This window comes from Podarcis liolepis (genome assembly GCF_965112155.1).
Source record: "Podarcis liolepis genome assembly, chromosome: 12".
In the NCBI taxonomy this organism is placed as follows: Eukaryota; Metazoa; Chordata; class Lepidosauria; order Squamata; family Lacertidae; genus Podarcis; species Podarcis liolepis.
In genome coordinates this window covers 50135302-50149510 of record NC_139563.1, presented here as the reverse complement: position 1 = coordinate 50149510, position 14209 = coordinate 50135302, and the positions used below count along the sequence as shown (strand labels likewise).

The 14209-nt window shown below is 40.4% G+C and overlaps 1 protein-coding gene and 1 long non-coding RNA gene across 7 annotated transcripts in view; one reads left to right on the top strand and one right to left on the bottom strand.

Annotated features, from left to right (window-relative positions):
* The window catches only part of GOLGA4 (golgin A4), a 58354-nt gene that overhangs the window by 40340 nt on the left and 3805 nt on the right, over window positions 1-14209 (bottom strand). For 3 of the 6 annotated variants that reach the window (XM_083467742.1, XM_083467743.1, XM_083467745.1), the window contains exons 2-8: window positions 13834-13926; window positions 11706-11804; window positions 7840-7902; window positions 7132-7446; window positions 6245-6292; window positions 5501-5557; window positions 681-779 (exon numbers count right to left, since the gene is read on the bottom strand). In XM_083467742.1, the coding sequence (XP_083323868.1) occupies window positions 681-779; window positions 5501-5557; window positions 6245-6292; window positions 7132-7446; window positions 7840-7902; window positions 11706-11804; window positions 13834-13926 (774 nt within the window). Of the gene's footprint in view, window positions 1-680; window positions 780-2195; window positions 2326-5500; window positions 5558-6244; window positions 6293-7131; window positions 7447-7839; window positions 7903-11705; window positions 11805-13833; window positions 13927-14209 lie in introns of those variants that run through there. The other 3 variants (XM_083467744.1, XM_083467746.1, XM_083467747.1) reach the window with 2 other exon arrangements.
* On the top strand, window positions 2673-7289 carry LOC310690008. The gene is made up of 4 exons (XR_014517767.1): window positions 2673-2811; window positions 5456-5613; window positions 6274-6385; window positions 7154-7289. It is a non-coding gene; the product is annotated as an uncharacterized lncRNA (long non-coding RNA).

The following is a 14209-nucleotide window of genomic DNA, read 5'->3' as shown; positions in this document are numbered from 1 at the left end:
TTCTGAAAAGCTGCTGGCCCATTGGAGGCATATTGGAGAGTGAGACAGAAGGAGGCAGAGGAGGAAGACAAGGTCAGATGGGAGTGGGGTCCAGGTGAGACACAGACAAACAGCTCTAAGGGGAGTGACAGGAGGTAGCGCTGGGTGCAGGAGGTATCTGACTAGAGGTGTGATGTCACAGGGATGGAACACTCCCCTGTCAACCTGCTTGGTCCCTCCCCTGGATCCAGCTGTCTACCCCTTCCCCTGGCTTGGGCACTTCTTGGGGTCCTGAATTTCACCTCTCCCATCCTGCTAGGACTCTCCTGGTGACATCTAGCTTCAGCTCCTCCCATTCCTCCTCAAGATCCCCTCCATTACATCTGCACAACGCTTATGACAGTAAGATTCTGATATGCTTAAAATCCGAAGGACAATTAACATTCCAAACTATGCTTTCGTCCAGGTAGTGTAAATTTTGGTCCAAAATGCAGACCAAGCAGCAGTTTTCTCCATCCTCAATTGTTCCTCTCTCCTGAACCCATCAACAAAACAACTGGGAAACTGACTTAGAAAGAATGAAACAGATGAAAGATTATGCTATCTCTTGGCAAAGCTAGTACACTCAGTGTGTAAGAAAAGACAACTAACTGTTCTTCCAGGGTACTTTGGAAGCATCTCTCTTGACCAAACATAGATACCTGAGTCTGCAGGACACTGATGAGTTGATCCTTTTCTTCTAAAGATGCATCGAACTCTTCCTGAAGATGTTTTTTGGCCTGTTGATCCATCTGGAGTTCCTTAAATAGAACATACATTTTGCAAATATTTCTAATTGATAATAATAAAACCGTTTAATCAGGGGGCTATCCCTACATTGTAAGAAGGGTGGACAAGCACACCATTCAGACAGGGAGATTTCCTGTAGTGTCCCACAGGGCTCCATCTTGTCCCCCATGCTATTCAATAACTATATGCAACTGCAAACAGATTTGGAGTGAATTGTCACCAATACACAGATAACACCCAAGTCTCTGTTTGTTCTACTTTGTTCTACACCTACCTGGGAGAGGCAGGTGAAGTACTAAACCCGTGCTTGGAGATAGTGATGGGCTGGATGTTGGCTGAAGAACTGAAAATGAATTCTGCAGAAACAGAGGTCTGATGTGTTCTAAGGTCTCAAGTCCAGGAGGTTGCCTTTTCTGGACAGGGTTGCACTCCCCTGGAACAATTAGATCTACAGCTTGGGGGCATTCCTGGATCTAGCATTGCCATTGGAGGTTCAGGTGATCTCAGTAGCTAGAAATGCTTTCTCCAGCTATGTCTCCTTTTGGACAGAGATCTTGCCACATACTCCATGCTCTAATAACTTCAAGACTGGATTACTGCTTCTACCTGGGACTGCCCTTGAAGATGACATGGAAAGTTCTGCTGATCTAAAATATACAACAGCCAGATTACTGACTGAGGTTCAACTAAAGCAGTTTTACTAGTTGCCTGTTTCCAGGCCCAATTCAAGGTGTTCACATTAGTGTTTCAAGCCCTACAACTTAGTCCCTAGTTATGGTTCAAAGCCTGGTAAGAAATTGAAATGATGATGTTAGTTGACAACCAATGCCAGAATGACTCTACTATAAACAACTGGTTTTCATATTGTTTTGTTTTTTGTGAATGACCACTGTTCATATTATAATTATCGCTGCAAATTTCTGCATTTATTTCCTTTTGACTTCACTGTTTACAATCCCCTCCCAGATGTGTATAGGTAATGATTTTCTTGTGACAAATTCATGACTGCAGCTATTAAGATTTTTGCTACTCAAACAGTGAAGAAATGTGAACCAGCTCATACTAATTCCTAATGAAGTTCATAGAGCAACAGGATTGCCAACTTATGAAGCACCCTTTTAACTCTCCTTTTAACAGCCCCATGCCACCTATTAATTCCTGCATAGCGAGCTGATGGTAAACACACAAGAGCTAAAAAAACCGAACAACAACACATGGCTAGGCCAATTATTTCTGTGGCCAGTTGACAAGACTGTAGAGAAATCTTTTTCAGCATTCCAAAAATGTGATGAACAGAACTGCTAGAAGATCTAGTTTCTTGCTGTTTCCTCATAAAATGTGAGTGTTTATAGAAAGAAATGCTTTGGATTCTATGCTTAAAAACCATGTTATGATATTAAGTCACTATTTGCAAAATATACACATACCTGAATTAACACTCCACATGGCAAAAAAGAGGGCCAATTTCTTGTAATCCAAAAAGGAGGGTTAAAAGGCATAAATGCTGCTGCACAGAACAGCTATACACGCTTCCACAAGGATTGATGAACAGAACTGGGGAAGGCCTTGGCAATATCTGACGACATCTTGTATTTGCCAAGTGATCTCCTAAAATCATTTGTCTTATCGTTGATCTAAACACATCAGCCATCTAAAATTACCCCAGACTAGATTGGTTAACATGTGCACACTTCATGACCTTAGGAGTTCACTGATGCTATGGCAACCTAGTTGAACATAACCAGGCGGAACCCAGTGACATCACTGTGACAGTTTGCATGCAGAATGTGTCATACTAGTTTCAACAGCAGATTATATCCTGAAGTCAACCAATAGCTAGGAATATTGACAACTGCTGTGGTATTCTTTTCTATGTAGTGACTGATGTCACTGTCCCACTTTAAACACATTGCTCATTATTTTGAATTCTAAATATCCTGAACTATAAACATCTACATTTATTACAGTTATGTCAAATGATCCTGCAGCTTCACTGGAACAGTGCAAAGTGTTCAGGGAATAGAGAGTCCCCTGCTGTTTTGAGTAAGTGGTCATTTGCTCCCTCAAACAGAAAACCCCAGCTCATTGCAAAGTTACCTGATAAAATCAAATAACCAATGTTCATGGACTTTTATTATCTATCTTAGGTACCTATTCTCCATTACACACTCATCAGTAATGTAAAGTGACACTAACAATTTTGCAAACACTCTGGGACATCAGCATAGCTAGCATTAACTTTAATACTTTTATTTCACATTTATTAAGCGGTAACAGAATACATCATTCTTTAAGGAATGGTTCTTTAGTTGGTAGAAAGCACAATAGAAAGTGGATTTATTTACAGTGGTACCTCGGGTTAAGTACTTAATTCGTTCCGGAGGTCCGTACTTAACCTGAAACTGTTCTTAACCTGAAGACCACTTTAGCTAATGGGGCCTCCTGCTGCTGCGCTGCCGGAGCACGATTTCTGTTCTCATCCTGAAGCAAAGTTCTTAACCTGAAGCACTATTTCTGGGTTAGCAGAGTCTGTAACCTGAAGCGTATGTAACCCGAGGTACCACTGTACATGCATTTGCAATAAGTAATGCTGCAAATCCTGCAGCACTCACAAGTACTTTGTCCCAATAAATTAGTGGGCTTTAGTGTACAAAATGATGTGCTAGAACACTTTAACTTTATTAAGCAGCTGCAAATAATGTTTGTACAGTAGAACAGAAAAATGAATAGAAGTAGGCAAGCAACTCAAGGATTTCTGACTTTGCAGTATTTGTAGAGTCTGAGGATTGTATCTCAGCTGACGCTAAGTCTTCCATCCACAAAAAGGAGGAAGAGTCTTTCAGCTCTTGCCCCTTCCCTAGTACACCTCTAGGAAACTGCTTTCCTACCCATTCTGCTGATTGAAAACTTACTGTCAAAATCAGTGACACCATTGGAGATAACACTGCAAAGCAGGGGTGGCTAAACTGTGGCCCTTCTGTTGTTGTGGGACTATAACTCCCATCATCCCTGATAACTGGCAGTAAAACAAGTACTGGTAGTGGGGAGTAATTAAGTAAATGGTTCTTTAAATGAACATTAATTGTGAAAATGGCAAGACGTACAATCTAGGGAATACATCTGAAGAAACAAGGAAAACGTATTTCAAGATCCCTTTCCTTATGGCCGTAAGTTCTGTCTCCTGGCAATTAATTTGGGAGATCATGTTACAACCCCCCCCCCCCAAATGCATAATACTCCAACTAGACTTGGCTAAACAGTTGTATATATGACCTTAAATAGACCAGCACTAAACAGTTTTTATACAGTATTGCGATACTACCTTTGAAAACAGTAACTAGATTATTCAGTGAATGGCCTCGTCATTGTGGTTTCACTATTTTACACATGTTTTCTATACCAATATCATCAATATTTGATTTGCTTTTACAAAGTATATGTATTAGTTATTATAATATACCAATATAAGTTATTGTTTTGATTGCCTCAATTATTATTCTACTGCAGTGTTTTTCAACAACTGTTCCGCGGCACACTAGTGTGCCGCGAGATGTTGCCTGGTGTGCCGCGGGAAAAATTAAAAAATTCGAAAGATAGCTTCATATCCGGAGAGGCGGCCTTCAGGCGAGTTTTAATTTTAATTTTCCTTCTCCCACTTAATGCCCCACGCTCGCCCGAGCAGCTTGCAGTCCTTGGTAACCACGGTGACCCGAGGGAGGGGAGGGAACAGGGAAGTCGAGGGCGGCAGCGAGCCGCGATGACGTCAGTGGGCCGCGCCGCCTCGCCCTGGCACGGTGTGAGAGCCCCGGCTAGTGGCGCGAGCTTCGGAATAAGTGGGATCCGCGTGCGCGAGACCGAGATCGCGGGTAATGAGCTCAGCCCTGGGCAGGAGGAAGCGGGGCCGCGCGTGCGGGCCACATCCCCACAGATAGCGAGCCTCCCCCGGCCCACCACTCCGGGCAGGTCCACTCGCATGAGGGGGCGGCCACGGCGACGGCCGGCAGCTTGCCTGCAATGCCATCCCTCGAGCAGGCGAGGAGCCCGGAGGCTACCAGATGCGAGTCCTCTTTCCCACCCTGCTTGGGAGTCCAGAGCACTTGGTCGCATTCAGGATCTAGAGTGGGGAAGCGGGACTTGTGTCTGGGCTGGACACATTGGGCTGCCTGTGCCGCTCGAACTGCGGGGAGAAATCAGGGTGGGAGTCACGACCGTGAGGCAGGGCTGCCAAGTGTGGCAGAAGAGGACACGGCCGTTGTACCTGTCCTTAGGTAGGAGCTTCTTCCGTGTCGACCTGCTGCCCTAAAGTCTTGGCTTTTTTCTTGGCTTTTTGGCGGTTGGCACAGAAGGAAGGCAAGGGGGAGGGGGAAAAATTGAAACTTACACTTTAGTGCGTCCCTCCCGGCGTGACACTGCGCGCTGACGTCACGGGGCTGTAATGGTGGTGTGCCTCGAGATTTTTTTCATGAAACAAGTGTGCCTTTGCCCAAAAAAGGTTGGGAAACACTGTTCTACTGTGTGTGCGAAGTTTTTCAGAAAGTGTCCATTCACTGAGAATTACTGCTAAGATATTAGAAAAGATATTTGCTTTTTGTAAAATCTTCATAAGGCCTATGCTGACTACCTGAATACTCTTTATTACTGCGCTTTATTACTGTGACATAGCTAATCATGTAAACTCAATTCTCAGATTTTTTGTTGTAAGATTACATGCACAACTGAAATGAAGTATTACCTCCCGAAGTTCACCAATTCTGCGAAGTGCTTTATCCTGACTCTGGCTCAATATTCCCTAAAAACAAACAGAGAAAGATGATTTTTGAAATATTGAATACATAAAAGCTACATGTGAGTAACAATTTCTGTTTTGCATTGCCACTAAAAATCAAGCTCCGGTTCAAGAGCTATATTTCCCCTAAAATACAAATCTGAAATGTCTAGACGTAAATTAAGCACGAAGCAGTTTGTACTTCCTTAAACTTAAGGAATTAATTTCCTTATCCCTCCAACATTTCCCTCCTTGGCAATCCTTGCTCCAGTTTAATTTTGTGCTATCTCTTTTAATTCCTGAAGACTGCAAGCTTTGCAAAATATTGTTCCTATTAACAATGTTCCTAAAACAGACAAGCACATTACTGCAATTCTAATTCCCACTCGTCTTTGTCATCACTGTTCTGCCTCTGGTCAGGAGGTTTTTGTGATAGTCATGATCAGTGGCAAAATAATTTAGGCCAGAAATAACAGCCTTTAGGGGTGCAGGGAATCTAGTTTTCAGGTAGGCTTATTGGAGCTTGACTGAAGGAGACTCCAGGGAAATCGTCACATCAGGGGAAAGGAACACTTCTGTGGATTACAACCATATTTAAAGACTCTCTGTTGCGTACTGGGCACAATTTAAAGTTACACCCTTAAAAGTGTCGCCTGGCAAAGAAAAGGCTATAAAAAGTGTTCAGGTAATATCCTAAGTCTTTTTTCTTACCTGCAGCTTTTTCTTTTCTCTTTGCACAGTTTGATAGGCAGTGACCAGCTGAAAAGCGTAAAACACAGCTGACAATGAAGAAGAATCTGAAGAAGTGTCTATACAAACTGTTTACTGTGAAACCCAATGTGCTTTAGCCAGGTCATTGAGCTTTATTGTTTCTCACCCCCTATGAAAATGTTCACCAACACATTTTGAATTTACTATACTATAATACTGTATACATCAAAGCACACTTTAGCCTTAGCTATTGCAGCACAAATATGTGTGTTCCAATTCATGTTATTTTTAAATACAATTCCCAGATAATTGAAATGCTTAACTTCTTGTATTAGATATCCATTGATTAATCCAATTTTTTGGGTTCCCTCTCTTTGTAAATTGCATAATTTTTGTCTTATCATAGTTAATTTTGAGGTTATTAATAGAGCAAAAGTTTGAGAAACTCTTAGATAATATTTTTAAACCCAAAGAGGAAAGTGAGATAATTACTGCATCATCTGCATAAAGTAATAAAAAAACTGGGATATTGTTTAAATAAGGGATATTAGTGGTTACATTCTGAAGAAATAATGGGAGATCAGATAAAAAGAGATTAAATAGGGTAGGGGCCAAGATACAGCCTTGCCTAACTACTCAGTTATTCAGAATTGGACCTGCAAGTCTACAATCTTTTGAGACTTTAACATATATTTGGTTACTGGATTGTAAACTTCATCAAAGCACACCCTAAACCTGCTTCAGAGGGGTGAGGGATAGGGAGGGCAAAGGAGGCTGCAGGGGGGGAGCCCTAAATTTCTGTTAACAAATGCTTGTTTCACCTTCAGTTACTTCTTCCCACATTAGTTTTTCACATGGCTCACTAAAAAACTCAAGTATGTTCCTACCTCTGAGTATTTTCCTCTGTAGCTGCCTAAACTTCGTTCCATCCTGCGCAACCGTTGCAGCAGCTGTTCCTTGGGGAGGCTGTCTACATTTCCGGGCAAATCTTCTGCTTCACTTTCCACATCAGATGGTGGATCAAACGTGGGACCAGGAGAATCAAAGTCCAGTTTGTTCAGGGAATCTCTTGAAGAAGTCCGTACTAAAGACTCTTTAGAAGAGGATCGGAACAAAGTTTCCTTTAAGGGGCTTCGAAACAATGATTCCATCGAAGGAACTCGAATCTGAATCTTCTGTGCAAAAGACTGGACGTCACTAGGCTGTGAATACACAAGACATTGCCTGAGTTTCTAGACCACATTTCCTTAACACACACCAAACAAAACATACTGGCACACATGTAAAGTGTTACACTGCCAGTATAAATTTACCGGTACTTCCAAAAGTAAATACTTTTCTTTGACGCTTATGAAGTACAAATACTCCATCAGTGTATGAATAAATTTTGATTTATTTATTTATCTAACAAACAGATCATTTCCAGAAGTGGTAAAATATAAGAAGCATAAAAATAATGTATTTCCTAAGTCACTAAAGCTCAAGCATCAAGCTATTTGGCTGCCTCTGCTTTAGTACCAAGACATTACAGACACAAACTAGACCTTAGTCAATAGCTACAAAATAAAATAAAATATATATTGTATGCTACATACCTGTGGGGAAGATGGTTCACTTTCATTATTATTAGTGCTGGGTGTTGCTTGCTTAGATACATTCTAAAAGTTGAAAAAATAAACATTTCAAGAAAAAAATTAAAACACAATGTCCTAAGTAGCAATTTTGCAGTATATAAATAATACACATGGCAATCTACTTCTTTTTTTTTAGTAAATTAGTACTTTTACTTTGCAACTGCTTATTAAGATGCATTCATGCAAACTGAAACAAGCATATTAACCAGAAAGTCTCCCATAATACAGAAGTATAAAGCAATTGTGCTTACATGAATTAGCCCAACAATGAAAAAGTATAGAGAATTTATCATAAGATGTGTTCCTTATGAAGAATCTCAAAAGCTAATTGACAAGCAAGAGGTCTAGTTCCGATTCTGAGGTCTCCTGAATGACCAGCAAAATCCCTACATGAAAACATTCTACTGCATACAACTTTGGATTATTATCATTCCCTATACAAGTCTTCAGAGATGGCAGGGCAGAACTAAATGGGGGGAAATAAAGTTTGCTGATAACAACATCAGTCTTATATACACAAAAATCCCATTAAAATAACTATGACAATTAGTACTTACACCTTTTGAATGTTGAAATTTCAACCATTTCTTTGGAAAATGCACTTTTAGGGTGAAAAGATATTTCAAAATAAAGCTATTAATGTGATTGCTCTCAAATCCAAACTTATTTTACAGAGATTGTTACAAGTTGAACAACAATCTTCAGGTATAAAAATGTTTACTTACTATAATGAACATTTAGCATAAACTATGCAATGTTTTTAGTACTTCCTATACTACATTTTGCTTAACCATACTAGCCAAGATCCAAAAAACTATTTTAGGTACGTCCAACGGCTTTTGGATTTTTTTTTCTTTTATTTGACTTCCACCCATGTCACAATTTGCTCTGCAAAGCCTCCTCGGGTTCAACAGTGTGTGATACTAGGCATGGAGGCTATTTACAGAGCACCAGTCCAATGCCCTCTTTTGCTTTAAACTCACTAAGGCCACAGATTTAAAAATATTATATTGTCAGCAAAATAAGAAAAACAAAGAGAAATATATTGGGGATTAGAAGCATATTCATTTTAGACCTCTCAGGTCCTTCATCAGAATTGCAGTTCTTGGTTATACTGTCTCTACTGTCCTTTTATTATTGAATATTAAACATTTTCTCCTACTTTTTTGCTTTTTGCCCCACCCCATTTGCCTTTTTTGAGACAAACTACAAGCTGTAGCCAGGGTTTGTTCTTTTATCTGAGTGAGGAAAACAGTAGACCTGGGTTTGGATGTGATGCTAAGCCAAACCATGGCTTAACTTTGTGTAGCACAGCAGTAGGAGGACCACCACAGGAGGAATGGACATGCTGCAATTTCTGCTATAAATACTCACATGCTCACACAATCATGCTCAGCCATGGTCTGGCTTAGTGTTAAGTGTGAACTAGCCAATGGGAGCAATCCAGTAGGTTGGTCTCCTATCCAAGACTAACAAAAAATGAAAGACAGCTTTTATCACTAAGATCTGAGAGAAGTATCTGCCTGGAACCACAAGACTAAGATCAGATATAAGCCTATGCCTGCTCTTCAAAAAGGATTAGCCCAGATTTTAGCACTGTTAAGACTATAACAGATAAGCTTGTGGTGCTACCTTTTATTATCGGAGAAGCAAATTTTGTCTCCAGTCTTAGTGCTGTGGGATCACAGCATTAAGATCAGAAATAAGCTCCTGCTTGCTCTCACAGCTTGGATTTTGGATCACTGGATCACATAACATCAGGTAATTGACAGATGGGCAGCCTCTTCCTTCTGTCAATGTGGTCAGCTGAGGGTGAACTGGTTCTGGATTCGGCCTGCCAGCTGGATCATCTTCCTTGTCCCTGCCTTATCGTAGTGTGTTCTCAAAAAGTGCCAGGGGGATTCTATTATTCAACACTAATTCAAAACTTACCCAGAACATAAAGCAATGAGCAACTCACTTGAGGTGTAATCAATGCTAGCCGCTCGCTTCAGGACTTTTGTGCATAAACAATGGCATTCTCATACTGAATCAGTCTGCCCTAAACCAGCTTACCAGTAGATTTGCAAAGGCAGCAGCAGAGGGGAAGTAAGTGCCACTTCAAACAAGTAGCTCATCTCATCACCAACCACTGATGGACCCATGTGATTACTTAAAGGCACTTCTCACATACAAATTGTAACTCAATCAAAGTTGAAATTAAAATAAGGTCATAATCGTAAACATGCTTACCTAAACAACTCTGTCAAAGATAATAGGACTTACATTAGAGAAAATCCAATTAGGTTGGGATAATTATGTAATTTATTTAAGAAATCTAAATATGTGGAACTGGGACGCGGGTGGCGCTGTGGGTAAAACCTCAGTGCCTAGGACTTGCTGATTACATGGTCGGCGGTTTGAATCCCCGCGGCGGGGTCAGCTCCCGTCTTTCGGTCCCAGCTCCTGCCCACCTAGCAGTTCGAAAGCACCCCTAAGTGCAAGTAGATAAATAGGTACCGCTTTATAGCGGGAAGGTAAATGGCGTTTCCGTGTGCTGCGCTGGTGCTGGCTCGCCAGAGCAGCTTCGTCACGCTGGCCACGTGACCCGGAAGTGTCTCTGGACAGCGCTGGCCCCCGGCCTCTTAAGTGAGATGGGCGCACAACCCTAGAGTCGGACACGACTGGTCCGTACGGGCAGGGGTACCTTAACTTTACCTTAAATATGTGAAACAAAGCTCTCTCTCTCTCACACACACACACACACCGTCTGCATGAACTCTGCTTCCTCTGTGCCCCAGCCAATACTTGTTTCCAGTGCCATCTAGGCTGCGTAGTTAATTTAGTTAATACAAAAAGGAGCTTACAGATTTCATAGTATAAATGGATGCCCCTGGGAGAATGTAATACAGAATCTACTTACAATTATAAACATTTTTTTTAAAAAAATTAAACTGCCTGCTGCAGGTGATACCAGTTCAACAATGAAAAGGAAAAGCAACCTATGGGAAACATTTCTCCTCTATTATATATACTGCATTCCAACAAATACTGTGGATGCTATGTCCAAATGCCATCACAGTGCATTCTTTTAAGCAATTTGAAGTTAAGTTATAAGAAGGCAAGCTGGCCTGGAATACCAAACCTAATTTTGGCCTCATCTGCTTGTTCTAATTGTATGGGGCACCAACTGAAGATGGTGACATAAGGATCGCAGTGGAATGATTAATTTCCAAGGGAAGTTTCTATTCTCAGTCACCCATCATTTCTAACAGGGTCAAAAAAGAAAATGGAACAAATTTGCAAAAGGAACCCTTTGTACATCAGGGAGCAACAGTTCCATTTCTCATGTTCTTATTCTTCATCCTCCTGCTTGTCCTCATTCTGTAACCTCTCTCTGAGCAAGTGCAAAACATTATTCTTCACAGAACTAGAACTAGAAAATAATTGTTCCTCAATACTCTCAAGGATACCAGGCAAAAAAAATTTTTTTAAGATCAGGTGTGTTACTATAAAGAAAAAGGAGATGGCAAAGCTTTTTTAAAAATCAAAAGAACCACACACTAAAATTATCACCGATACTACAAAGGTATTTTGTGATTAATGCCTGAAAGCAAAGCAATGTTAATTTATATGTTAAATTAAGCCAATGTTATCATATAACTTGGTTTGCTTAACTCTTGATTAAGCAAAAATATGCCCTGAATTTTAGTGCAGGGTTAGCAATACGGCACTCAGTATGCTTTAGTGAGACTATAAACCAAAAGAAGCACTGGTTTTTCCCTATAATAGCCTCTTGTCCAAGTCAGGGTGTCACTATGAGGGACAGAACAGGGGCAGGGACTCACCACACTTTCACTCTGTGGCTTATGTCGTTTGGTGGGATCCAAAGCAAAGACAGTATACTCAGAAAGAAAAGCAGGCTCTGATATCATCCCAGCTAGCAGCTGTGTCATTCATTGCAAAAAGCAAGGAAATGAAAAATAAAACATGGTAATAAGGTAAAGGGAAGGAACACAAAAGCATGTTGCAGTTTGAATTCAGAAATGTTTGTGCATAATGCTTACAAAAACTGCCAAAGTATGTATCACTAGCACCAAGGAAAGTTATTGAGTAGGACACACTGAAAGTGGAACAGAGCACTCAAACCAGCCAAGATGTATGCATGTATACAGACATGAGAGAATAAACAACAGAAATTGATAAGCCTTATTTTAGAGTTTTTAAAATGAAAATAATTGTGTATTGTCAAGTATCATCTGCATATTTAAGCATCATCTACATCTACATATATGTGCATGGTCACAATATTTACAAGTCAATACTTAATGGGGAAAGAGCTCTGGATGAGAGACTACCACAGCAATAAATTATGATTCCAAGAATTCACTAATTATCATCCTTGTTTTAGGAATGTATGATGAGCAAAGATCTACTTTTTAACATGCACTACCCAACCTATTTTATTCCACTCCAAATTATTTAAATGAATGATGACAGCAGTATAAGCATACACATATCAAAATACAGCAGATAAAAGGGAAAGCCTCACATGACATTATAATCGCAGGATTTTTCCTTTACTTCTCTAAACTAGTAACGTAAGTTGTAAACAAACCTTTCAACTATAATATACACAATAACTCAGGAATTATTTTTAAAGTGCATGACAATCGTATAAGTCTGTAAACTAGCTTTGAACAACCTAGTGCACTACAGATGTGAACTACAACTCGTGCCAGCCTCAGACAGCACATCTGTTTGGGCAGGTGGTAGCGCAAGGCATCCGAAGAGCACCAGGTTGGCAAAGGCTATTCTAAACTACTGTGGCTATAAGCATTAACGCTGAATGCACTAACAGATTATGTGTAATCATGCTGAATACTAAATTCAGGCTGACCCCTGCTCCGTGCATTATTCGCCAAAATAAATAATATGTCAAGAAGAATAGTGGGTTGCAGAAAAGATGGCAATGTGTCATCTGCCAAATTAATATAGACTTAACTAAAGTCTGCTTGCCAACTAAATCTGATGGTATCAGACTGCTAGTCACAAAACTGATAAACTGACTCTACCCTAACTAGCAAAAGCTGTCCTTTGCTCTATTCACTAATAATTATTCAAAATCAGGTGTATGAAAGTAAGGTTTGGCAACCTGACTGTCACTCTACAAATGAACAGGAATAAAGGCAGGATAAACAGCAACCCATGTAGGAAATTAGGATTCTTCCCCACTGATCAATCCTGAATCTCCCCTTTTTTGTTGCATCCTCCCCTCCAGTGGAGGGCTGTAAAGAAAAGAGAATATGGTAAAAATTGATTTGCTCCCTTGTTTCAACACCCTGCTCTGTCCCTCTTCCCTAACTCCTCTAAACGTAAAAACATGACTAAGAAAATATGCAAAAGCAAGTGGATTGCACACTTGTACACTCCATTCTTACCCAGCTTCCATCCTGGCCCCTAAGAAACAGTGTTAATGAAAAATGACCTTTTCTCCTCTTCACAAGAAATTATTTGTTCAATGGTAAGTAATAAAAAGCCCATAACAGAATTAGTTCAGAGTGGTGTGCAATGCAGACAGAAATGATAAATAAGTACTTGGAATAGTCATCCCCTTGAACAAACTAAAGATACAAAATTAAACAGAAAACAAGCCCCCAATTGTTTTAGGAGCCCCTATACTTCAACCCCGTAACAGTGCAATCCTATTCTCAAGTTTGGGTGCTCATTACCTTGCATTATGTCTCTTCTTCATTCCTGCATCACATGGCGGTTGACTAGATGACCCTTGAGGTCCCTTCCAACTCTACAACCCTACGATTCTATGATTTGTGTGACAGACTTACCCTTTGACGAATATATTTTTAACATGCAATTTCCTTAATGTTTCATTGATTTTTGCTGTACTATATCAACTTTTCTCGTGGTTGATTATTTTGGGGTGCACCCTTTTTCAGGCAACAGGTTTCCACCTACCTCTCTGTTGGGAGTTAAAGTGCCTTCATCATTTTGCTCTTCAAGTGAAGATGTTCTACTCCTGGAAGTTGATGGTGAAGATGCAGAGGATCCCTGCAAAAGAAGTAACAGAAATGAAGAACTGCTAGTCCCTACACACAAGCAATCTGACCATATGCAGTGTTACATGCACCCATTACCTGCCACCAAGTTGCAATAACAAGGATTTCAAGATTGTAGGCCATAACCCTGAAACAGGAAAAAATAATGCCAAACAGACCAAAACTAACTGATCAGCAATTTCATTCAAGAGCAACACAGCGAGCAACAATCTAGATGTATGGGCTGGTCACCACCCATCCTGTCAAATAATGCCTATGTACCCGCCTATGCTTTA